The sequence below is a fragment of the Centrocercus urophasianus genome, unplaced genomic scaffold (genome assembly GCF_019232065.1).
Source record: "Centrocercus urophasianus isolate 14NV4802_14NV808 unplaced genomic scaffold, USGS_Curo_1.0 seq_33, whole genome shotgun sequence".
Classification (NCBI taxonomy): domain Eukaryota; kingdom Metazoa; phylum Chordata; class Aves; order Galliformes; family Phasianidae; genus Centrocercus; species Centrocercus urophasianus.
This window is the reverse complement of record NW_024884900.1, coordinates 3328419-3352213: the sequence shown is the minus strand read 5'-3', so window position 1 is coordinate 3352213 and position 23795 is coordinate 3328419. Positions and strand designations below refer to the sequence as shown.

Here is a 23795-nt window from a genome sequence, read left to right as displayed (position 1 = left end):
GCATTCTGGTATGTTCTCAGATTCAGGAGAGAGTGATTCATAGAGCTGGACTACTTAGGACAAGAACAAGTTTGCATGAGATTACTCTGAAAGTAACCTTTTGGCTACATAATAAGTAACAGGAGCATCCTGCCATTGGGAACATGGTACTTATCGTTTCTCCCTTGTTTAAGCTATTAGACTGTATAGTTGGTTAGTTCCAGAGTGTCCTCACTTATTTGTTTAGTAGTGTTTCTGTAACTTGAGTTCACGCACAAAGGCTACATTGTGCAACACAAAAACAACTCTTTGGAGACAATGGGCTGGGACAGCGCTGCGTTAGATGTCAAAGCTGGTTATTGCATTGTCTCTTTATTCTTCAAAATGTTTACTGTTCTGTGGTTTTATTTTGCAGGTGGTAACTTTTGATGCGGGAGGAGTGAGTGGTCATGCTAACCACATTGCTCTCTACACTGCTTTAAGGTACAGTGCTCTGTGTGCTTTGTCGGATGCCTCCCTGTAGTGTTACAGAGTGAACGTGGTGTTTGTGTGTAAGCAGTTAATTACCAGCTAGAGCCAAGAGCAGTATTAACTTTGCTCATACCTGTGTGCCAGGCCATGGGATGTGATGCTATTTAGAGGAGTGCCTACAGTGTTGTAAATGACGCACAGCACTCTTTATTATTCCACCTGCTGGTGCTTTGCTGGTCTTCCTTTCACTGAGGCCTCTTTTGCTCTTCTCATTCTTGATCTCAGAGCAGTGACGCATTCTTACTCTTAGTGCAGTGAGTGAATGCACTTGCACTGAAGTGTGCCACAGATCATTGCGTTTCTGATTTGAGGTGAGTATGTGAATAGATGCATGAGCTGGTGGTAGTGGAATTTTGGAGAGGCCTGCACCATTGTTCAGGAGGATGTTTGCTATGCCATCTGGTTGTCTGAATTTACTACTCTGGGCAAAGGATATTGCTCTTTCATGAAAGCAGTTCCTATTTACTGATCTTCCCAAGTCAGTTCACTGCTTTATTCTTTAAATTCTGTGTTGTGATGTAGGAAGGATGCTAGACAAAAATCACCCAATTTTTTCCTGGCAAGGCAGCTAACCATATTTTATTTTAACTGCTCATTCAGATGCATTGTGTCCTAGAGTGATTTCCCTTAGAGCCGCCCCTGTCTTTTCCAGGCATGAGAAGAACTCTTTGCAAGTTATCTTGTATCTTTAGCACCCAGTTGTTTTCTGAATCATCTGTGCAATTCAAGTAACTGGATCTCCAACATCATAGTCATTTTTCCTTCCTTACTTGCTTGAAGAAAGCTACAGAGCCACACATCCCATACTGGGACCTACTGAGCTCTTCTGGGAAGATGCTGAGAATCTTGGATCCTATCTCATGGCTGGAACTCAATGTTAGAGGAGATCGTGGCTTTTCCCAAGATCTTCTGAAATATCTTAACAGAAAGAAGGGAAGTGAAGTTAAAGTAAACAGTGCGTTTGTTTGGACTAAGTGGTGAGATGCTTTCCAGCACGATGTTGCTTGAGGGGTGAACAAAGGACAGAGGTTGATGGCTGATGCTTACACATTTGCAGAGCGTTTGCAGAGAGCTTCCAGCTACCAGGACCTTCAGTGTTCCCTCAGACAGTTTGCCATAGGGCTTGCAAATAGAAATAGAAGACAGACTGTTAGATATCCCCCTGTGTCCTGAAGAAATATAGGGAAAACAAGGTAGCAGCTGTAACAGCTGTATCAACTATTATCCCGATTCTGCTTTTGTGTCACTTTGTACCTGTGCAGAAATCACTTTACCACCTTTGCACTGTAGGTTTCTTACATATGCATAGGGAATTGTTAACCTTTTTCTTGTCTCAGAGTAACTTCCTGAGAAGTATTCTTTATCTGGAGGCCCCTTGAGCCCAGATCTTTGCATTAGTCCTTAGCCCAAATAGAATATTGCCCTGAGCTGATGAGGTGGTCTCACTTGTTTCAGAATATATAAGCATTTCTCATTAATTAAGGACCAGTTTGTGTCTCATCTCTTTTCTGGTCCTGAATCAGCAAAAATAAGTGTGGCAACTCAGTCATCTGTGTGTGCCAGGAGTGATGCTGTGGTCACTGAAAGGTTAATTTTATTTTTAGTGTCTTGCTTGCTCTCATTATTTTTCAGTTTGTGTCATGGAGGAAGTAGAGCGTGACTGTACCACTCCTGATTTTCAGTGCCCTGGTGAGTTCTTATATACTGGCTAGTGCAGGCAGCACCAGGAGCATATGTGGGGCTTCTCACAATACCCCCTGCTAGCAGGGCTTTGCAGAGCAGAGGTTGCTGCCCCAGGGCCTGTGTGCTACATGGCAGCAAAAAGACAAATGAACTCTCTTCTCTAGGTATCATGTGGAATGCGTTTATTTATTAGCCATCCTTAAATGAGGTCTGCAGGACTCTGCCTCCACTATGATGGCAAGTGGAAAGGGTGAAGCAGAAAGCTGATAAAGCAACACTCAGCTCTTTGGGAGACTGACCTTATGCCCACTGAGAGGTTGCTTGCTGCAAGAGCAGAGGTACAACAGGGCATGTGATCCATTCCACAGCTCCTTGCTTCAGGAGATACAAATTATTAAACAGCTGCAAGAAGCACAACAGTTCAGGAAATGATCATAGCTCAGCATTATCTGCTAAGAATGTAAATAACCTTTCTAGGATCTGAGACAGAAGTTATGTTCAGAAGAGCAGAAGCTATTCAGAAACTGTTCTGAATTCCACTTGCACCAAATATCCTTGTAACACCCTGCAAGGAGTCCAGATGCTGTTGTATACCTAGCCTTCAGATCTGTGAAATGCCAAGGTTTGAGAGTGGGTTTCTTCTTTTGCAAGGGAAAAATACTAAGGGGAAAAAAAAAAAAAAAAAACACCCAAAAATAGGATGGGGGAGAAACACAAATTGCTGTTTGATTTTGATCTCCCCTGGGAGTATTTCAGTTCTGCTTTCCAGATTGGAGAAAAAAAAAAAATCAAAAATCATCCAAAGAAACAAACAAAAAAAAAAACAAAACCAACAGTATAGCAAAGAAGAGGGAATTGAATGCAATTTTCTATAGCTCTATTTCTTTCCCTCTGGCCTGGATTTGGACATAATTCTCCTTTATCCTCAAAGTAGGAGCTTTCCCTGTGGCCAAGACTGGACCCTGTACACACATTCACAAGAATGAACAGGTCTCAAGTGACATCAGGGTCACTTAATTCCCTTTCTTAGTATTTGGTCAGTCACTAAAGCACTACAATAATAACCATGGTAAATAATACGTGACAGGAATATCTGAGAACCTCTTTCCTGCACTTTGAAATGACAGTGTTTGCACTGAGATCACATGTAATATCAAGGAGTTCTAGCTTTGCATGAGTCATCTTGCATTTTGGTTTTTATACAAGCCTTCTTGCCCAGCAAACCGAGGGCTGTTGATTTTGTTATTTGCTTGCTTAAGGTGGGGAGAAATGGCCGCTGTGAGGGGGAGGAAGGACTGTAACATTTGTTTTCTTCAGTGAGCAATCAAATCCATTTCATCCCAACTAGAACAGAAAAGAATAGTCCTTGTCTGCTTAGGGCAGAGCAAACTGAGTGGAAAATAGGAGCTACTATATTTAACCATGCATTATGTTGTTATAGCAACTGCATCCATAAAACTTATATCAACGATGCCATATAAAAAGCTACATCAAAGAATCATTAGCTGAGCCTATTCTCATCAGTTCAATTTAGAAAAACACCTCTCAGTCTTTCAGGATGTTTCTTAACATCCATCAGCTCAGTGGTAGGTTGTAAATGGGACTGTGATATCGCTGCAGAAATGATATTTGGGAGCTTAATGCTGTACCTCTCTTGAGTTGATTGTGATGCAGCTTGAGTGCCACCAATGCCTTTTGCACTTACATGTCACAGCTTGACTTCTGAGTACCCCATTTATGAATGCCAGCCATGGTACACAGCACCGTGAGGGTGGATTGCACCAGGGTTTCCTCAAAGAGGAGATCTGATTAAATGCCAGTTTCAAATAAGTGTATCTAAACAGTGATCACCATTGTCCAGCCACATTTGGTAGGTACTGATTTCAAAAGCTGCCTACTGGATTACATCTCTACAAAGCACAGTTGTGCTTGTATTGATTTTCTAAGTTCAGGTCTGTAAGAACATGTTGAACAAGAAGCAAGCTGTTTCTATGATAATTAGCTTGATGATAGTGTATGGGTTCCCATCTACCATTTTTATTGCAGATCTTTTTACAGTGCAGGGCTAGAATGGGACTCTGGTCCCTCACTCCTTTTAAGTATCTGTAGTCCACGTATTTCAAATGAGTGACATCTCATTTATGTTTTCAAAGCGGACTACAATCTTATTTCCCTTGCTTTCTCCCAGTAAATCTTTCTTCCAAACCAACTATTATTTGCTCCACCTTGGAAAAGGATTTTTTTGTGTCGTTGATGTGTATGGTTGGGATTCTTTAGGCCCTAACAGAGTTGTAGGGTTCCTGCAAAATAAAGAGGATTGGAGAAACAACAGAGTGCATTATTTTATGTTTCAGTCTGTCCTTTAACAGCCCAGCTCACTTCTGGTATTTTGTTTTAACTGTCTCAAATGTCCTAAGTGATGGGAGAATTTGTGAATAGTAGCTGTGGTTGGACCCAGACTCTGTCCTTAAGGTCAAGAAAGAAATGTCCTGTTTTTTATCCTCTAAGTTTCTGTGCTTTCCCCTCAGATGACTGCCCTATGCCTGGTATACATCAATTTGGTATCTTGCTGGGTATTTCCTCCTAGATTTCATCTCATTCCTTAATTTGACTGAGCTCATTCAGGAACGTGGAAGGGCACTGGGGTGGTGAGAGCCATTAGGGTAAGGTTGCACACAGGGCACTGTATTGTTGGTAGTCAGCAGGGATTCCCTTCTAACAAGAAGTTCTTGGTGTTTTTTTTTCTGAAGAAACAGCCTCAAGGAATGTCCTTCCCAGTGTCACTAGACTGCTAGCAGCATGACTGGAGCAGTGACACTGCACATTCTTCTCCCAGTGCAGGGACCTAAGCACAGAGCCAAAGAGAAGCTCTGTCAACTGGAAAATCTCTGAATTGCCCCTTTTTTTTCTGAATGATGGAACCATCTTTTACCACTGTGATCCACGTGAGTACAGAGTGTCTGAATAGTGTTTAAAAAGCTGCATGTCGTTACGTGGTGTAGTTCAGGGTGCATGGAAAGGCAGCCAGAAAGTCCAGTTAGGGAGGGAGGAAGCGTTCCAGATAGTAAACATTCAACATCTGGCAAGTATATCCCTCTAATGTCTTGGTGATTCCTAGGAGACTAACTGTTCTTCCTCTTTCACATCTGTTTCATCAGATTAATTGGGCAGATTGGAGGTTAGGATCCTAAACGGAGCCCCAGCGTATCTTGAAGACATCCATTCTTTTGCCATGCTCTTGAAAACTGCATTTCCCCAGGGCTCTACAGCATCCAGTGTAGCACAGTGAAGGGTTTTACCTTTGGCACCAGGATCTAATTGGAGAGTGAAGTCATTGATTTCTGTGAACAATTTCTCACTGAAGAGAACATTACCAAAGTTGTGATCCACCCACCTGAGCATCAGTCCTGCTTCTAACCAGAGAAGCTCTGTGTTCCCTGAGGCAGAGGTCCCAGCTCCATCTTGACTTATTCCTTCTTGCCTTCACAGGCTGATATCAGGGATCTGTACTTTCGAGCTAGCCCACTTGCTTTGCTGACAGCTTTCATTGAAGTAGGCTGAATAAAGGATTTGGGAGCTATCTCCATTCAGCAGTTTGCAGAATGGGGTTTGTTGGCCACTTCAGTTTTTGTGCTGGGTGATAGCTACAGGCAGGAGTAACTTTCAAAGCTGCTGGTCCTTGAGGGATGGTCCTTGCAGTGCAGAAATGGTGGATGCCATCACAAGTCTCATAGTATTTTGGAGCTCTTCTTTGCAGAGGGTTGCACTTGGTTTCAAATGTGGATCTGAAACCTACAAAAAAACAGGGGGTGCAGTGAGAAGTACCTTGAAATCAGCTGCCCTTTGGGATTTGATGGGTGGATGGGAATGAGCTCTATATTTAAAAGAAAAGAATTTTTATAAAAGGTCTCTTTGGAAGAAAAACACAAAAACACTGCTAAAAAAAGAGCCTGTTTGTGTTTGACTTGTCAAGATTTTATGCCAAACTCTTTCATTTCACCCAAACCACAGCAAGTCCAATCTATAAAACAGCATTCCCGAAATGGCAACAACAGACAGCTGCAACCTCTCCCCTACTTGGAAGCGTCCCATGGAGAAAGCTTCAGCAGGGTGGAGATGGGAGCAAGAAGATTGATTTGGGGGAGGATTGGCTAGTTTTTATGAACATGTTGCTTTCTCTCTCTTCCTCTGCTTCTCTCTCTCTTTCTGCAACCACGCAGTTCATTGCCAGCTCTAGCCTGAGAAATAGGAATGAGCAAGGCTGCAATTCCTCTGCACCTGGGTGGAGTCCATTCTGAGAGCTCTGCACAGAGCTGAACTATTTGGCTCAGGACAAAAAGGATAAGGAAACGATCCGAGTTTCTCTGTGCCTGTTCTTCCAGATCAGAATCAAGTCTCTCTAGCTGCAGTGTTGAAGTCCTTTCCTTAACCAAACCATGTAGTTTGTGCATCTCTGAACCTTTACACAAACACAAGCCCCTTCGTTTTCTGCTGGATTAAACTTTCCTTCCCTGCTGAAGGTGCACCCTGCTCCTGCTGGAACATTTCCATATGAACTGGATCTCTCTTTGTTTCTGTTTCTAGTGGCCAGAAATGGTGATTATTAGTTCACTCTTGGAGCAGCTCTTCACAACCTTTAACTTGCTGTCAGTTAGTGCTTTGACAGTCTCAGTACAGCAGCAGCACACCCAGAACAGGCACTAGGACTTGGGATAGGTAGCCAAATTTCCCACCCCTCACTGCTTTCTCTCTTCAAGTTTATTTTAAAATAAGTTCCCACCCTGCTAGCTTTACTGAGTGCTGAATCACCACTTTGGGTGGCCAGATTCTAGCTGGAGGGGAAGAAACTTCTGGCAGAAGAGCAGAGCACACATTAATGGAGATATTTAAACCTTTCCCTTGCCTCTGAAAAATTGCTGGTAGTGTTTATGGAGCAACATTGACAGTCTTGGTCTGTACAGTAGGACTTGAGTAGTGGGGCATAAGAGGGCTAAGCCAATATTACAAGGCCACTGTTTAGTAGAAAATGGTATTGCTTGTTGATCTTTGGCTCTGGAGGAGACCATTGGCAAGAAAATCTGTTTAAGGCCTATGTCTCCTGATTGCTGTTTGAGTTCTGCCATGACCTGCATTCTGGCTTCGTTTTTGCTTTGAATTGCTTTGGCTATTCATATTTCAGTACTTCCTATTTTGTCTACTCCTGTGTAGCTAATCCTTTTCCTTGAACTTAACCAACAGCCAGAGATAATCCTAGTTTGAAAGTGACTGGAGAAACATAACAGTTTACATATAATGTATGTTTTATCCTGGCTGATTTACACATGAACTGTCATGTTGTCCTTTGTTTAATACACCACTATAAGATGATAACAATCTTTTTAAATATTACACAGGGTTAAATAACTTTCCTTTTTTTTTTTTTATTTCCTTTCTCTTTTTGGCAAATGTTCCATTGTTTGGATATCTTCTTCTAATGGAAGAGCAAGCCTGGGTCTGGGACAGCTCGGAGTGCCATCTGCTGGAGACCTGCTTCCTCCCATCCTTTTGATGGGCCAAATCTGGAGGCATTCAAATGGTGATGCAAGCATAGGTGTTCTGTCACCATGAATAGGGCCAGAGCAGAAAAAAATTGTCCCCTCATTCTATTCCAAAGGACATGTTTTTGTCACAGAAATTTCCCAGGTAAAAGTCATGAACAGGTAAAAGTCTTATTGAGCAACAAGTTGGAGCAAATTTTTGGATGTCCCAATGCCAGCACAGGTTAGAAAGAATGAAGTTGGTCCCCAAGCAGGAGCTGTCAGCTATGTTCCTGGTCAGCAGACAGACCTGTAAGAGCAAATGCTATCAAAGAGAACCTTTGGCAGCCTCCTATAGTTTCCCTTAGTGCAACAGAAGTTTGAGAGTGACTTGGATTTATGGAGCTTATTTGTGCTGTGTCCCCAGCCTCACATATGCCTCCAGCGTCTGCTCCTTAACTTTCTTTTAAGATCAACTATTGTAAATGTGTATTAAGAGAAAGGGGTTAATACAGAGTCCATGTCTATAACATCAAGATTTGAGTACCTTCGTTATTGTTTACCTACGTGTATCTCTTCTTTCACAGGTACCTGCTTTCAGAGAGGAGGTTACCTGAAGGTATGTCACACAAACAGTCATGACTCTGCACACATTAGGCAATCCTTCACATGTTCTGTCCAGGGCTTCATCTGCCATACCCACCTCTATTTGAAATGCAAATGAAACCCACAACTGAACCCTTTCTTGCTCTTTTATCTCCCTGCAGCCTTTCACCAGCTAAGGCTCCTCTGCAGTCACTTTCCTGTCTGGTTTGAGGAGCTTATGCCTTTCCTGTCCTTTGGGGTTGTCCCGTATCAGTGGTGTGACTTGGTGTCTGCTCTATGATTTTTGCAATCTTGCTTAAATGTAAGGGCAAAATTAGTTTTATTCCCTGATAGTAGCACATTGCAGACCAAGATCTAGTGGAGAGAGCTGGGGCCAAGATGGCAAAATGCCCTATAACTGAGCTCTCACTCTAGTCTCTTCGATTCTGCCATCTAAGAAAAATAGCATTAATGCCAACTCCTGTCCTAGGAACTCTGAGGTAACAGCAAAGAGCTGTGTATGCGCTGTATGCAGGACAGAGAAAGAACAAGGAACTGCAGTGGTAGATGTTGCTGCTAGATGTCAGTTATTTTCTAGACCAAATCAGCTCTGTGCTCAGTTCATGCTGGTTTAGACATGGACATCAGACATAATGTGGTCCTGAATAGACTGGATGGGCTGTGCCTCAAATTGGTTCAGGTTTGAAACAGACCCACATGTAGATAGCATTTCCATTTCTCTAGCAGCATCATGAAACTCCTGAAGCTATATAAAAGCCTTGCTGCTCTGATTACATCACATCTGACATGACCTACAAATGCTAAAGGAATGGGGAGCTCCCATGCTGCTGCTTACGCTAAGCCTTTCCAAATATAGTTCCAGTCTCATTGAAATTCCTGGTATTTATAATTTGATCTGGCAGGCGTGCAGGGCTGTGCATCAGAGGGGCTTAATGAAACGAGAGTGATGCTGGGATTGAGGCTGTCTGGATAGAGCTGAAAGGCATGTTCAGGCCATGGAAATGTCCTGCTCTGCTGTTGGTAAGAGAGAAGTATTTGCGGGTGAACCCGTGTAAGCTCATGTGATCAGGGAATCCAGAGAAAATCTCTCTGCAAATGCAAAAGCCAGCTAAGCCTTGCATTGCCTCACTGATATGCAAATGAGCACCCTAAATATCCTGCTTTGCTTTCTAATGCCCTTAGCCAGCATAAAGACAGCAGGCTTTTTATAATCTGTAATCAAGTTGTCCAGGCCAGGCACAAGCATGTAGGCTTGTTTCTAGAAGCCAAGACAGCTGCTGGTATGAATCCACCCCAATTGCTGGCCCTGTCCAGCTTTAACCACCACTCTTTCAGAAGAGTTGGTGTGCTGATGTCTGTCAGGAGCAGTGCAAGCCCTTAGCATGCGTAGATCTGCTAATAATCTCATTCTAAGCATACTTGCTGCATAAGCAATTTGAAAGTAGAAAGCCAAGCCAAACAGGCTTTATGCGCTTCTATTCTAGGTCTAATCCACTAGCTATATTGATCTTGCCCTTTCTGCCAACCTAGAGAGGTTGTATTACACTGTTAATCCTGTCCTGCCCAGGTCACAGGCACAGCAGGCTCTGAAGAGCTTCACCTGCTGGTGTCATAGGAGTAGACTCATCAATGGCAGCACTTCTCTTACCCTGCTTGGCAGGGTGCAGTCTGTTTCTCTCAATCCTTTTCCATCTCTCACTAAACTGTACATTCCTTCCCTGCTTCACTTCATCTCACATTCCCATGCAGAGCAGCCCTTGCTGTCAGCATGTGGAGATCCTTGTCATATCACTGACACAGAAGGCTGTTACAGTGCCCTTCATGTTGTGAAGCTTGAATGCCCATGGCTTTGCCTGATCTGACCGATGGGGGCCCAGGAGGCCCAAGTGATGAATACTAAATATTGAGTGTGGTTGCAGCTGTTTTGGGGACCTTACTGCTGAGATTTGGGGAATAGCAGGAACAGAACCTGCAGGCTTTGCTGTTCTGAGGAAGAGAGCTGGTGCATTCTAGAGTTAAAAAGAGCACAGATTTGCCGCTTGGAAACAAGAAGTGTTTTTAGTGCCAAGTAAAAGCTGTCAGGGCACTTCTGCATGGAGCAGCAACACACTCATCACTGCAGAGCATCCTTCGTGACAGCAGGCTGAAACCTTATGGCAGCTAAACAGCAACTGCTCAGTCTGTGACGTGTCAGGAAGGACCGTGAGCAGCCGGGCTATCAGGAGGTGACACAGGCCACCCGGTCACCCAGCTGCCTGCGTTCCCGCACGTCCCAGGGACACACTGCAGGGAGCTTGGCGCTGCTGTCGGTCCTCCCAGACAGCATTGCACAGCTGCAGCTCCACAGGGACCCACACGGTGACCTTGCGAGGTTGAGCAGCCGAGGCTGCAGTGGGGAGCAGAAACGTGGCACGGCAATGACATGGTTCTGACCACAGGGCCACCAGCACTGTAGGTGCTTGCAGTGACCCAGCCAGGCTGTGCGTTTGCAGCTGCCTCGGGCTGCCATCTGCCGGCAGCTGCAGGAGGGCTTTGCTCCTTTCTTTTGAAGGTGAGAGGAAAGAAAGAGATGGAAAGGTAAGGAAATGTTTCGGAGTTGGTCAGGGCTGCCACTGCAGGCTTTGGCTGGATTAAAGCAAGGCTCGTTGCAGCAAAGTGAGCATGTCACTAAAACGATCCATTATGCAGCCTTTGTAGCAATTCAACATTGTTCTTTATCTCATTGGAAATCTAATGGCGTATCTGACTGCATGTCTACACAGCAACTTTGCCCTTTCCTGTTGGACTATGATACAGTATCTAAAGCATGGAGCATGATCACAGCAGGTTCTGAGCCCTGATAAATCCCAAAGCAGCTCTTTTGAGAGCTATAAGCTCTTACTGGGGCCAGCAGTAGCTCTGAGCCCATCAGTGAAGACAATTTAGACATAGTTTAAAAAAAAATAATAGAAATTAAAAAGCAATTAACCTTTGAGTTCAAAGGTCTCTTCAAAACTGGGAAAAAAAAATCCTAGTTAGTATAATCTTTATACACTCCCTTCATCATGAATTTCTGAGCAATAAATTCTAGAACTCTGAAGTGTAACTGCCACGCTGAGTTAATGTTTGATACAACCATTCCTGAATCTTGTATTTTTTTCTGTAACGAAGTGGAATGGAAAGAAATCTTGTTTTTGTTGATGAACCAGAGACAGCTATTTTAAATTTCCATTATATCAGGTATGTCCAACCTGCAGCATGCTTACCATGAAGCAGCCTTTCCTTTGCAGTCACACCTTACTTGTGGCACTGCTTTTTGGCACTACATACATTTGTGAACAGCTGTTTTCAAGGACGAAGCACAGGAAGAGTACAGTTTCATCAAAAGTCTGACAAATGCTGTGAGAGCTGCCACTCAGAGAATTGCAGCCACTGCCATTGAACCAGGCTGATGCCTTACTTCCACAAAAACAAGGTCACATATCCCTTTTGTGCAAAAAGAACAGTATAGGGGAATCTGCAAAGACCAGCTGAGCCTGGAGAGATGGGTACCTTACAACAGATCTGTTGTTCTGACATATCTATCCTCTTTTTCTGTCTAGGGTGCCGTGTGCTTGTCCTTGAGTCAGTAAATCTCCTGAGGAAGTACATCTCCATCCTGGATGTGCCCCTTTCCTGCCTCCTGCCCAGAGATGTGCTCTTCATACTCACAGAAGAAGAGAGTCAGCAAGCCAGGGTGAGACTCTGTATTTGCTTAACCTGTTAGAATAACTCATCATCATTGTGAAGGCTGTGGTCAGAAGGTTCAGGTCATCATCACAGAAAGCTTTGCACGTAACTGTATCTGTAGCTTATAAATACCATTAGTGAACAGTCTTCAGTGATTTGTGAAATAGGAATGGATGAATTGCTTTGCTTCATGTGCTGTGTGGACAGTGGGACAGGGCTGAGCAGATTTACAGCCCAGAGATCATCTGCAGTCATAGTGCATTGAATTTTGAATTTTACGGTGTCCAGGACGTAAAGTATAGGAGGACACTGAAAACTGCAGCCATATTAGGTCAGGAAGGTTTTTGTAATGGTTTCTCAACTGTTTTTCCTTCTAGAGAGCCATGCAGTGTCATCACAGCCAGCTCCTCTGGTTTCGCCGCATCTATATGCTTTTCTCACGCTATGTAGTGATCAATTCACTCCACCTTCTGGAAAAGACAACGCTTACAACTCAGGGAGTAAAAGAATGAGCAAAAAAAAAAAGTCTGTGCCAGGACAACCTCTAAAGAAACCCCAATTATTAGACATTCTCAAGAGGACGGGATTCTCTCTGTGTAGTGTTCTTTCAGACTGCAAAAAGCAGGTTGTATATAAACTGTCTCCTGAATCTTGTTGCCTGATACATTGAGATGAAGGGGGTTTAACTGCTCTGTTTTCTCACTGTAGAAGCTTGAATAGGATATGAAAATTGAATTAGCCTAATTAGAAGTCAAAAGAAGGAGTACTCCACTAGAGAAGATATGGCACAAACTATTTTTCTTCTGGACACAGCTATGAAGACAGCTTTGAAACTTTATCTCTTGGTACTTCTGTAAAATCCAAATATTAGGAGTGACTTTTACAAGATGTTCTATCTTCACAGATAAAACCAGAACTATGAGACCTGTCTTACTCAATCAGAACTTTAAAAAACCAAAGCTTATGAATAAAGCATCAGAAAGTATACTTTTTTTTTCTAATTGCACTGATCTTTGCTGCTACTGCTGCTGCTTTGAGATGCATTGTGTTGCAGGCTCCCCTTTCCCAGAGCATCCCTCATGAAACACAAGCATTTCTTCTTGCTTCAGAACGTGGGGCTTGAGATCAACTTAAAAGAATCTGAACAGGATCTAAGAATGAGTTGGAAGAGACCCAGACTGTAACTAAGTCTTTTGTAGAACACATGGAGACAAAAATAGCAAGCAGTGTTTCAAAAGTTGTTCCACTTATGTGAAAGATATCTGCAGGAGTTAAAAATCCTCGCCCTTTGTGTTAAAAGGTAAGTGAAGATGTCAGCTTTCAGCGATTAATTCCTTAGGATACAGGAAGATTTTAAGAATGACTTGGCATTCTGTGGGTTACAGTGTAGCAAAGTCAACAATACTCCATGTTTCTGTAGGTTTTAGAACTCATTAACGTGGGCTTGTAGCTGCTGGCACATCTTCCCTGCATCTATGCTGCTAGGCAGTGCACAGTCAAGATGAGAACTTACATTGCCAGATCATGATGTGCTGCTGTGAGCACGTCCTGCTCAAGACAACAGATGAGTTCTTGGTTGTACTCGAGCACGTGTCCACTGTTCCAAGAGCATGACTGCTGAATTCAGTTTGCTGGCCATGTGTCAGTGCCTAAGCATATGCCAACTCAGCCTTAAAACCATAAGCAAGTCCAGGCTTAAGCAAATCAGTACTTTTAATCATGTGGATAACTTCAGGGTCCCTCTACTGCATACATTTAATCACCTGTATAAATACTTTACTGAACCTGAGCCTAGTAAGCTCTTTCAAAACCCCTTAACTCTCAATCCATGGTAAGTTCACTGAAGTTATTGGAGAAGAAACAGCATGAGCTAGTTCTTTGTCCTAAGCAAGAGATTACCTTATATAGGACACTTTATATAGGACATTTCTGTAAGCCAGACTTCATTATTTTTAGAACTTTGCTCTGTTTATTGTGATTAAACTTTACCACAGCCAAGGGTGAATTACCGAAGTACCAGTCCTGGAGTGGTTTATTGAATAGAAGTAGCTTTAAAATTCAGAGTCACAAATGAATGGCACAGGCAGAATAGAAATATTTATTTAAGAAACAGATAACAACAACACTCAGAAATGCCCAGACTACAGTTCCATGGCAGTTCTCCAAGTTCAGCTGTTAGAAGGGTGTGTCAGGGTTTTGACATGTCTCTGATGGTCTTATGTTCCTTCACTGCCTTCTCCCATTCTTTGCCATTGATATCCTCCGTAACAACGCTGTGCACGGTGCCCTCATCCAGACAATGGGGAGCTATCCCTAAGAGAAAGAGAGCACACAGAAACCTGCTAAAGAGTAGGAGATAGATGCATCTCTGCTCTCTGCAGATGGGGCACCTCAGAGATTGTCACTAAATGCTGTCAGTTCAGCTACTGTTGTAAGGCTGAGGAGTCTAGATGACAAAATTGTCATGGGTGGAAGCCCACAAGTCACAGGTAAGGCTATTTCATGTGGAGGAGCCACAGGTTCAGGCTACAGCTCTAGATGTTTGGTAATTTAGGAAAACAATGAAGACATGCTGCTCTCTGCTCTCACGCCAGCAACCAGTGGAGTCTTAATCCAATTTTGCTACCACAGTTTGCCAGGTTTACTTTTTACCTACCATAGCCATCTGGATTGGAGCGAGGAGTGTAAAAGCTCTGCACACCACAGGTCTTGCAGAATGTGTGCTGGGCACGATGTGTGTTGAAAGTGTATGTTGTCAAATTATCAGCACCCTAAGCAGAAATGAAAAGCAATGTAGATACATAAATAGGTGTATTAATTACTTTCTGTGAACATAGAGCTAAGACATAAAATTTAAAAATATCACTTTCTTGTCTCTACTTGAGATACAGAATTAGGGCAAGAAAACTGGGAACCACTCACATCTTTTACAATAGTAATAGATTGCATGGATTAGGTAATTTCTTTCTGTTAGTGTTTGTGGCCAGGTTCTTACTGCATTCTTACTCTACCTTCAGCAGCTTGAAACGTGAAGCTGGGACAATGAAGTGTCTGTTCTGCTTCTTTGTGCAAATGCTGCAACTGTAAGAGAAAGAGAAGACCTTTCTAGAAGCAGCAGATGAGTTGTAATACAGGAATCAGATCAGAATCAGCTCAGACCTCTTGATGATGGAAGTTCCACTACAAGCTAAAATGTTTCATTAGCCTCAAAGAGGTAAGTGACAAAAGTGGACCCATATCAGTAGTGTTTGCTAAGCACACCCATGAAACAGACTGATCCTATGCAGATAAGCAATAAGGCATTCACCTCTAGCAAGCATTATATGCCTTTTTTTTTCCACGTGTGCAACTTTCAGTAGACATACCAGGGACTAACAGTAGCCTGAGAAATGCATTTAATCTTTCAGATCAGTATGCCAACTTTTCTAACGTTAATTAACTTGCAAACAAGAAAGTGAGATTCAAAGGTTACTCGTGAGCTGGAAGCAAACTAGTTGCAGGTGGGGGAAACACTTGAAATCAGACATTGCTGTAGTTTGCACTTGTGTCAGAAATGTAACATTTACTGGAGCAGACCAAGTTAAAAGGGAATTGATGTGCTTTGAGTGCACTGTACTTGAAGGAAACATAAAGCAGACCACTGAGCACCTGTAGTCATTAGATCTTTCCCATCACTTTCTGCATGAGCACAGATGAGGGGACCTGAAGTCCTGCACACCAGTGCATCATCTGCAACCACCTGCACTGATCCCACATTGGATCAGCACATAATTAGGCACATACCTTATGGAAATAGAGGAGAGGATGCTCTCCAATTTTATTAGTCTTTTCTCTATGATATTGACTGGAAAAGCATACGAGCTCTTATTCATTTCTGAAACAGGAAACCAAAAACTCACTTGCAGTTAAAAACATGCAGGTCTGCTGAAGCCCAGACCTCAAAGCGCACGGCTCCGCAGTGACAGCCTCCCGTGTGTTTGACCAGGCCTCTGTGCTCACTGGAGAGAGAAGCAACAATCAGGTTATGTGAGTGTAGATTTTTATGTTGGCCAAGGAAACATTTAGGCTACTCCATTACTCAGTTTTGCTTTGAGTGCTTGCAGTACACCTTTAAAAAATATCTCCTGAATTGTATTTAAATAAAGTGCTCCAGAGTGAAGCAGAGAATGAGTTTTGTCTTCTGCACCTATTGCATTTTTGATTTTATTAAAACAGCGAAAGGAAAGAACTGCAGTTCAAGTAGAGTGTACTCTGCCTGTAACACAGGATGTGTGCTCCTCTGCCATGGCCCAGGCCAGAATTCTGGCCTCAGTTACAGCACTAGCCATGTCCAGCAATGATAGAAAGTGGTGTTCCCACAATGCAGCCCTCTTGGAGCTGGGAAATGGCTTTTCCCACATTTTTTCCCCATAGCTGCTCCAGCTCTAATACTCCTCCATGTAAAAGCTGGAAGCAGCAGAGATAAGTGCATTCCACACTGTACTGAAACATTTTATTTTGCATTTTAATTGCAGGGGAACTTTACGATGAAGGAATCTCTGAGCTTCTCCCTCTCCCCCAGGGTGCATCCATAGCAACTCTGCAGAATGAACACACCGAGTCGAAAGCTAAATGCAGAAGAAAACCCATTTCCTTCCAAATTTCCACTCCCACGGGCAGTTACTGATTACAGCCCGGCGATGATGTGCCGTGGACCGAAAGAGCACAGGAGGTGGGTGCGGGTTTAGGTGAGCCTCGGCTCCCCCGGGAGGGAATGCGATCCCCATTGGCGTCTGTGACCGAGGAGCTGTGAATTAGCCTAAAAAGCCACTTTGTGCGGAAGACCCACCCCCTCCCCCGGGCCCGTGTTCACTGCTGTGCAGGCGATGGGATCTGACCCGTCCCGTACTCACTAGGCGTCCAGCAGCAGCCGCGCCGCCTCCTCGCAGCTCAGCCGGTGCCGCTCCTGGAAGGCGGCCCAGCGCTCGCTCTGTGCCCCTAGATCGAACGTACCGGCGGGCAGCGCCTGCTCCCCGCCCCGGGAGCCGCCCGCTTTCTTCCCGCGCTCCCGGCGGTTTCTACCCGCGGGCGAAGCGCTGGCCGCGCTGCTCCGCCGGGAGCGCCGCGCGTTGCCCGCCGCAGCGCGCCCCATGTGCCGCTCCCCGCCCTGCTGCCCGTTGCCGCCAGGGGGCGCTGTCGCGGCGCGGGATAGGGGCGTCCCGGGAGGCTGCGCCCGCGGGGCGCCGCTGGCCGGGGGGCTCCGCCTGTGGGCACAACCGGGAATGGTAGCGAGGAGAATCCCGCCCCGTCAGCTGCTTTGCCCCAGTGGAAAGCGAGCTTGTGCTGTATCTGATTGAGACTTGGTCGCAAAGACGAGTTTTCTGCTGAGAAAAACAGCCAAGGAATGGCCAAGCTGAGGGTTTGGGGCAGCAGGTGAATGTGAATTCATCACATTTATGGAATCTGAGCCCCAGTGCCCGAGTGAATATGGTGAGTTCAGATCTGTAGGTTGTGAGCTCAGGGTGCCAGCTGGCTTGTAACATACCCTACAGTGGTAGAAATGCCAGTTATTTGCAAACATTATCATGAGGTTTTCTCTTTAATTGTAAACACAGGGTGCCTCATGTAGTCAGTTGTCAACTGCTTTGCAGACCTGAGTGTGTTGTGTGACATCTCAGCTATGCATCCTTCCTCCTTTAAAAACAAGGCTGCTGTTCAACAACACTGCAGTGCATCATTATGTGCGTTTGGAAGTGTAGTGAGGCTCTGTCCTTCCTGAGGTGTGAATCATGATGGCAGCTCTGCAGAGAAATGGGCTTTTATCTGATTCCCACTGGGCACTTTTTTTTTTTTTTAAACAAACTGTCACCAGAATCTTTAAGTTAAAAGGAAAACAAACAACACAGCACAGCCCCTGAAACAAACACAACCTCTGACAGCGCTCCTCTGTTGGTAAATAACCTAGAAAAGATTATTTACAAACATCTGTAGGGCAACGCTATTTCTGGAGTGAAACTGCTCAATGTGGGGTAAAGAAGAACTTGTAGGCATCTAAGTTGCATTTGGTGGGGAGAAAAAAAATCACTCCAAGGCTGAATACCCAGGGTGGCTGGAGTGGAAATGTATTTTGTTGGAGCGACAATCAATAACTTGTATTGGCAACAATTCTTAATGCCTTGCTCTTCTCTGGAAGCGGAACAGGGAGAGATGTAAACAAGTGAGTTACTAGTCTGGTATGGAGCAGAACAGGCACCAGAGGGTCACGTCTCATCCAGGAATATAGCAAAGCAACTGGACGATGACGAAACGTCCATCAGCACTCTCTGGTCTGGAAAACAGCTTTAAAAACATGCATCTGCAGTGTGTGGGCTGCCTCCTGAGTTGGCATATAGCAGGACTCAAATAACAATCCAGTGGCTCAGCATCACCCTTCACTGATGATAGGAAAGGGTGCTGAGTTACAGTTTCCTGTTATTCCCCATCTGAACCTCTGTACTCGTTATTCATTCTATTGGAACCATTTTAAATATGCTGTATGTGACAAATTCTGGCCCACGTCAGCACGTTCTTCAGGAGCGCCTGATCTGGGCCACTCCCAGACTTTTAGTCACACTCAACTTCATGTTAGTCACCTTATATTTTGGGAGGAAATGTCACTCAGGTGAAACTGGAGACCGTGAGCTGAAACCAAGTCTGTGTAGTCTGCAGCATGGCTTCATCTGCCCTAGGTGTGGGGTATGGCCTGCAGCAGTTGCAGGTTTCAGCCTACAGTGGTCTGTCCTCTAAAAACAAGAACAACACGAAACTAAAAGGCAGAGCATGTTTTAGGAGCTGCTCATGGATCAGTTCACAGACACCTGCCTGCTTTAGGAGACACTAAACATCTGTACACCCTCCTAAAGCAGTTCCTGAGTGAAAACTGGAGTGTGCAATCTATGTCATATATGCAAATCTGTCAGTTTCCACTTACCTCCACTATTAATTCACCGTATACTAAATGTAGAAAGCATTTTGAGAAGCTAAATTCTGTTCCCCTATGATGTTTCAAGGAAAGAACCGCAAGAAAGAAAAAAATTGAGAAGCAGAATGCAGTCATTTCAGAAGGTTACAGCAAAAATATTCTTCCTCCTCTTTCATTTGTTTCAAAGGACTCATAAAGCTCAAAATTAGGCCTCACGGGAAGAGACAATGCTAGAACTTTACAGCAGATCTCTGGCTGATGTTAAATTTTACTGGTATTCTGATTGCAAGTCCTAAATTTCAGTGGTTGCATATGGGATTGGGGGTACATGCACGTGTGGCTGTTAGATGTTGCCCAGTGCCTAAAGAGTTAACAGCCCTCACACTGATTATTTCCAACGTTTACCAAACATTAGTGGCAGTAGAAGATATAGAATGTTTTCCTCTAAACCTTCTGAAACACAATAGAAAAGGAAGAAACATTCAGAAAGAGGTGAGAAAGATAAGAGGAAGAAAAGTCCAGTAAATGACTGTTCTCTTTGGGTGTATCACATATTCAAAGTTCATCAGCTGATGTGTGTTAGTGCTGAAGTACAAAGGTGCTTTTCTGTGCCATGCAGCTCTGCTTGTATAACAATGACTCAGCTATGCAGAGCTGGCTTGCAGCCTGTGTGGATTCTGCCTGTAAGGGCATTTTCATTGCAGAAGCAGCACTAAAAGGAGCGACATGTTTGTGGGTTTAAGGGAAGTAGAAACCGTAGATGCTTTTTGTCTAACAAACAGGGAACTAGAAGTAGTTCATAGCTAATACCATGCTTAAAAGCACTGAGGTGTTAAAGATTTCACAGTTTGTACAGGGAGAAAAATACCAATGTTTGGATTTTAGTCTTTAGATCATGGAGGGGGACCTTTCTGGATATTCCCCTTATCAAGGGAAGAGCTGGATCTGAAGACAAAGGGTCTGACGGACAAAGGCTGTTCAGAATGGTCTTCAGTGTTGCTGTTCAATAGAAAAATGTTAATTATTCACAGCATTCTAGACTCACTTCTTTCTGTTTTTCAAAATGGTTCTCTGCTATCCTGCTCAGACACAGCAAAGAAAACAGGAACAAAGAGAGCTCCTTCACTGCACTGCAGTTTGGATCGGCTCCAGCAGACTCGTAAGCAGGAGACAGACTGCAAAGACACAGACATGTAATTTTAGAACAGATCCAGATATTGTCGCTTTCACTGGCATTGTGTGTAGGCACAAACCTGTGATTTCAGACTGATGTCTTTGTAAAATGCCCTGTGAAGAGTCTCCCGACATCAGGAAGCGAATTGCCACATCTTCCTCTGGATCATTCAGAGCAGGACAAGCAAGCCCAAGCATGTTGATGGTAGAAGCACTGCTTTTAAAACAAAGCTGTCTCTCCTGTGTGCTGCAAAGTCAAAAAACGTTTTAAACAGGCAAGGGGACAAATAAGTATTGCCCAATTTCCCTATTTTTTTTACAAGTCCAGCTAGTTCTTTTTGTGAAGTTTTCTGCTCCTGAATTTGAAGCTTATTTAAAACTTTGTTTATTTAAGTTATTCTTAGCATAAGGCTTAGAAAAACAAAACAAAACTCAGAGAGTTGTCTTTTTTTGGTAATGTCATAACATCTTACAGTACTTTGAATTGTGACTTGTTATTTCTGCAACCCTTGAGCTTGGCTGTACAAGGACAAGCAGTAACAGGGCACAGCTCTATTTGTCTTGTGACCAGGCCTTATTGCAGCATTGCAGGTTTGGGGAGAAAATATCTCCACAAGCATAAATAGATAAACATAATTATCCTGTGTCATATACAGTAAGATAAACCTGAGATATGTGTGAGTAATTCTAAGAGGTAGGACAATATACTGTTTTTCCGTATGGCAAGTAGCCCATTTTTATCTGGACAAAGGAAAAGTACTGATCTTGCTGTGCATACACGAATCCTCTGATTGTCCAGCTGCCCCCAAGTTAAACTTTTGTAACTAAAGATAAACTGATTGCTTCATTTGACATTGCTCATGTGCAAATGCTATGCTGTTGCTAAGATGGTAGCGCACACAAAAACAGACACCGCGTTCTAGAATGTTCAGATTCATTGGAAACATTTCTTTGACCCCAAGTTTTTCTCTTCTGAAAGCAGGTTACTTTGTACTGCTGCCTAATGACCTACTTCTGAAATTGCTGGCAAGAAACACGTGTCCCCAGCAGCAGGCTCTGCACCCTGGCAAAGGCTGGAACCACCTGTGCACTCAGTCCAGTCACAAGATACGGCGTTCTGTATTTTCAGGTTTGCATTTATTTATACACAGTCCACAGTCAGTGGCTTATTCACCTAGAGCTACTGGAGGAAGGGCAGTATACATACTAAATACTTAGATATATTTAACTAGAAAGCGAACAACTGCTTTCGTAAACAGTTTAGTCACGGGCTCTGCCAATACTTTGTTTGTTTGTTTTTTAAAGGGAGGGCTCTGGCATTTTCTGGAAGTGCTGAAATCCTTAATGCAAGCCCAAAACACTCGGGCTAGGCTTTAGATTAGTTTATGGTTAATCTCCAGTTTAGTAGCAACGGCCTTTCACATTTGTAAATATTATTTCTAGTTTCTCTTGGCTTTCCTCTCAGAGCTCCTTGTTTAGCTGCCTTGGCTCTACCATCTACTGCTTTAGCACTGCGCAAGCAGAATGAACCTATTGGAAACAGTGAGCAAAGTTGGCAGTGTTAAGGAAATGCATGTAATATTGCTTAAATCCGCCCTTTGTCCTAAATCTGCATAGCTGAATAGTATCTCAGAGGTTGGTGACTGCTCCAGAACAGTCTCTGAGCTTTCCAGTTACTCTTTTCCTCCCTTCCTGCCTACATTCTGAACAACTGCTGGAAAGATTTATTTCCTTTTTACTGTAAACCACAAAGTGCTGAGCAGACGCGGGCCTTGCTAAAAGAAATGAAAGTAGAGGTTTTTCTTTCTAACTGAGGGAAATACAGCACATAGCTCTGTGTTAAATCCTGCTATTCACAGCATGCCCATGCTTCCTGAGCACAGGATTTACCAGCAAGTTCATCTGCATTCACCGAGCAACAAATGAAACAGCATGAAAACCTTTTTGGATTTTGCATACTCTGATTATGACATAAGAGCCAGTCCGAAAGGTATAATGAACTTCAATTAACACCAAGCACACTGCCACGTTGGCTCACAGCAGGAAGCTGCTCTGTGACCTGCTCAGGGCTTCCTGTTCCGACAGCAGCTAACAGCCCTTTCAGCAGCAGAGCTCTCGGCACTGAGGAGCTGCCATGCAGGGCGGGCTGAGGGCGGCTCAGGATTCAGGAGAGAGCAGAGCCAGCGTGACACAGCAGCAGCTGCTAACGCTCGCCGGCTTTCTGTGTAACGTTTTCCAGCTCTTCTAACACACATTTCTGCTCTTCCTGGCTTTTCCTTACAGCCACACACAATAGGAGCGGCCCCAGCTATTCCAGTCCCACAAATGAGCCGTGATGCTGTGGTTACGGGGTTCCTTTTGCTCCTTTCTCCCTGCCCTAAGCAATAGCTGCCAAAAAGATACGGCGTAAACACAACGCGCCCATCGCCACAAGGCCTGCGCGCCCTCCATTTTCCTGCTCTCCCCCCCCCCTTCCCCCCCATCGAAATCTGCCCCCGCAGAACAGGGCCGCCCTAGCAACAGGGCTGACCTCACCGCGCACCAATCAGAACGCTGCAGCGCTCGAATCTTCCAGAGCTTTCTTTACAACGACCTCTCCCTATCAGCCAATCAGCAGCCACCTTTCTTACTGCTACACCAATCAATGCTGACCTTGCCGCCGTTTGGAGTAGCCGTTTCACCGCAGCTCCAGATCCCTCCGCACCCTCCGAAATTCGGGGATTTTTAAGGGTCTCAACTCTCTGCCGAAGACATCAGGGACCCCCTTTGCTCTTGGAAGAGGGATTGGAGAGGTAGGGAGGCAAGTATTTGTTTTACCAGGGGGGTTTTGTAAGGGACTACTTTGAGGGGTGGATGGATACGTCAGCGCTGGAGGGGCGGGGACTGTCGCGCGGCTGGCGCATAAATACGTGCGGCGCTGCGTCACCCCGCAGAATACAGTTGCTGCATTGGGAGTTGTGTTTGTTGAGAGACTGCGCTCAGGGCCGGAGACGTGAGTTGTGTGGTGGGGGTGCTGGGGCGGAAGGGGAAAGGCATGGGGTTTTTTGTTTTTGTTTTTTTTTCCAGTCAGGGAGACAGAAAGGGTTGGAGTGAGTCTTCTTCGAGTAGCGTTTCCGAGGGGTGGTGGTTGTGGAGTTTGTAAATCCGTCCTAACGACGTTGTTAAAAACTGGGGCGGAGGGGGAGGGGAGGGGGGGGGGGCGGCGGAGAGAGATTCTGTTTGAAAAAGGGAGGATGTTCGAAAAGATGGCGGATGCGGCGTTGTGCTGCCCGGAAGCGGGGAGCTGAGTCAGCGCCGGGCAGCTCTGCCAACGTGAGAGCCCGCGGCTGGGGGGTGGGGGTGGGTTGCCTTGCAGGTAGGGGAAGGTGGGGGGAGGGCTGACTCTGTGCTGCATGGGTACTGCTTGGGCTTTGAAAAGCATTGGGTACTACTCCAACGAGGAGCTGGAGAACAGGAATTACAGGGTTAGTAATACCTTACTGAAATCCTAGTTTAATGTAATATGGATTAGTGAGTCGTTTTCTCATATACAAAGCATGCGTGGGCTTATGGGTGATTGACTTAATACTGGAATTTCTGTACGTTTTTCAGGTAAACATGCAGATCTTTGTGAAGACCCTGACTGGCAAGACCATCACCCTTGAGGTTGAACCCAGTGA

General features: G+C 44.5%; 2 protein-coding genes and 2 long non-coding RNA genes across 8 annotated transcripts in view; 2 read left to right on the top strand and 2 right to left on the bottom strand.

The window, feature by feature from the left end:
* The window catches only part of PIGL (phosphatidylinositol glycan anchor biosynthesis class L), a 47850-nt gene extending 35285 nt beyond the window's left edge, over window positions 1–12565 (top strand). For both annotated transcript variants that reach the window (XM_042830332.1, XM_042830331.1), the window contains 4 exons: window positions 395–462; window positions 8297–8328; window positions 11897–12030; window positions 12401–12565. In XM_042830332.1, the coding sequence (XP_042686266.1) occupies window positions 395–462; window positions 8297–8328; window positions 11897–12030; window positions 12401–12535 (369 nt within the window). In that variant the 3' untranslated portion in view covers window positions 12536–12565. The remainder of the gene's footprint in view (window positions 1–394; window positions 463–8296; window positions 8329–11896; window positions 12031–12400) is intronic.
* Window positions 12566–14094: 1529 nt separating this feature from the next.
* On the bottom strand, window positions 14095–17154 carry CENPV (centromere protein V). Its single transcript, XM_042830333.1, has 5 exons — window positions 16916–17154; window positions 15923–16021; window positions 15035–15104; window positions 14680–14794; window positions 14095–14336 (listed from the first exon to the last, which is right to left on the bottom strand). The coding sequence occupies exons 1-5, from the start codon at window positions 17152–17154 to the stop codon at window positions 14212–14214; spliced, it is 648 nt and encodes a 215-aa protein (XP_042686267.1). The 3' UTR covers window positions 14095–14211.
* On the top strand, window positions 15086–23795 carry LOC122166513. Of its 4 annotated transcripts, none has more exons than XR_006170822.1 (5): window positions 15086–15237; window positions 16538–16734; window positions 21119–21265; window positions 21996–23128; window positions 23728–23795. It is a non-coding gene; the product is annotated as an uncharacterized LOC122166513 (long non-coding RNA). The 4 variants fall into 4 exon arrangements; XR_006170823.1 differs by having other exon boundaries at window positions 15104–15237; window positions 22420–23128; XR_006170824.1 differs by having other exon boundaries at window positions 15133–15237; window positions 22743–23128.
* Window positions 18096–22994, bottom strand: LOC122166514. The gene is made up of 2 exons (XR_006170826.1): window positions 22789–22994; window positions 18096–20383 (listed from the first exon to the last, which is right to left on the bottom strand). It is a non-coding gene; the product is annotated as an uncharacterized LOC122166514 (long non-coding RNA).

Bases quoted from the DNA above. Each gene is read 5' to 3' on its own strand.
- CENPV (XM_042830333.1), bottom strand. From the start codon at position 17,154: ATGGGGCGCGCTGCGGCGGGCAACGCGCGGCGCTCCCGGCGGAGCAGC. The intron at 14,795-15,034 runs GTAGAGTAAGAA...ATTTCTGCTTAG, and splicing joins CACGTTTCAAGCTGCTGAAG to GGTGCTGATAATTTGACAAC. The intron at 14,337-14,679 runs GTAGGTAAAAAG...TCTTTCTCTTAG, and splicing joins CTCCAATCCAGATGGCTATG to GGATAGCTCCCCATTGTCTG.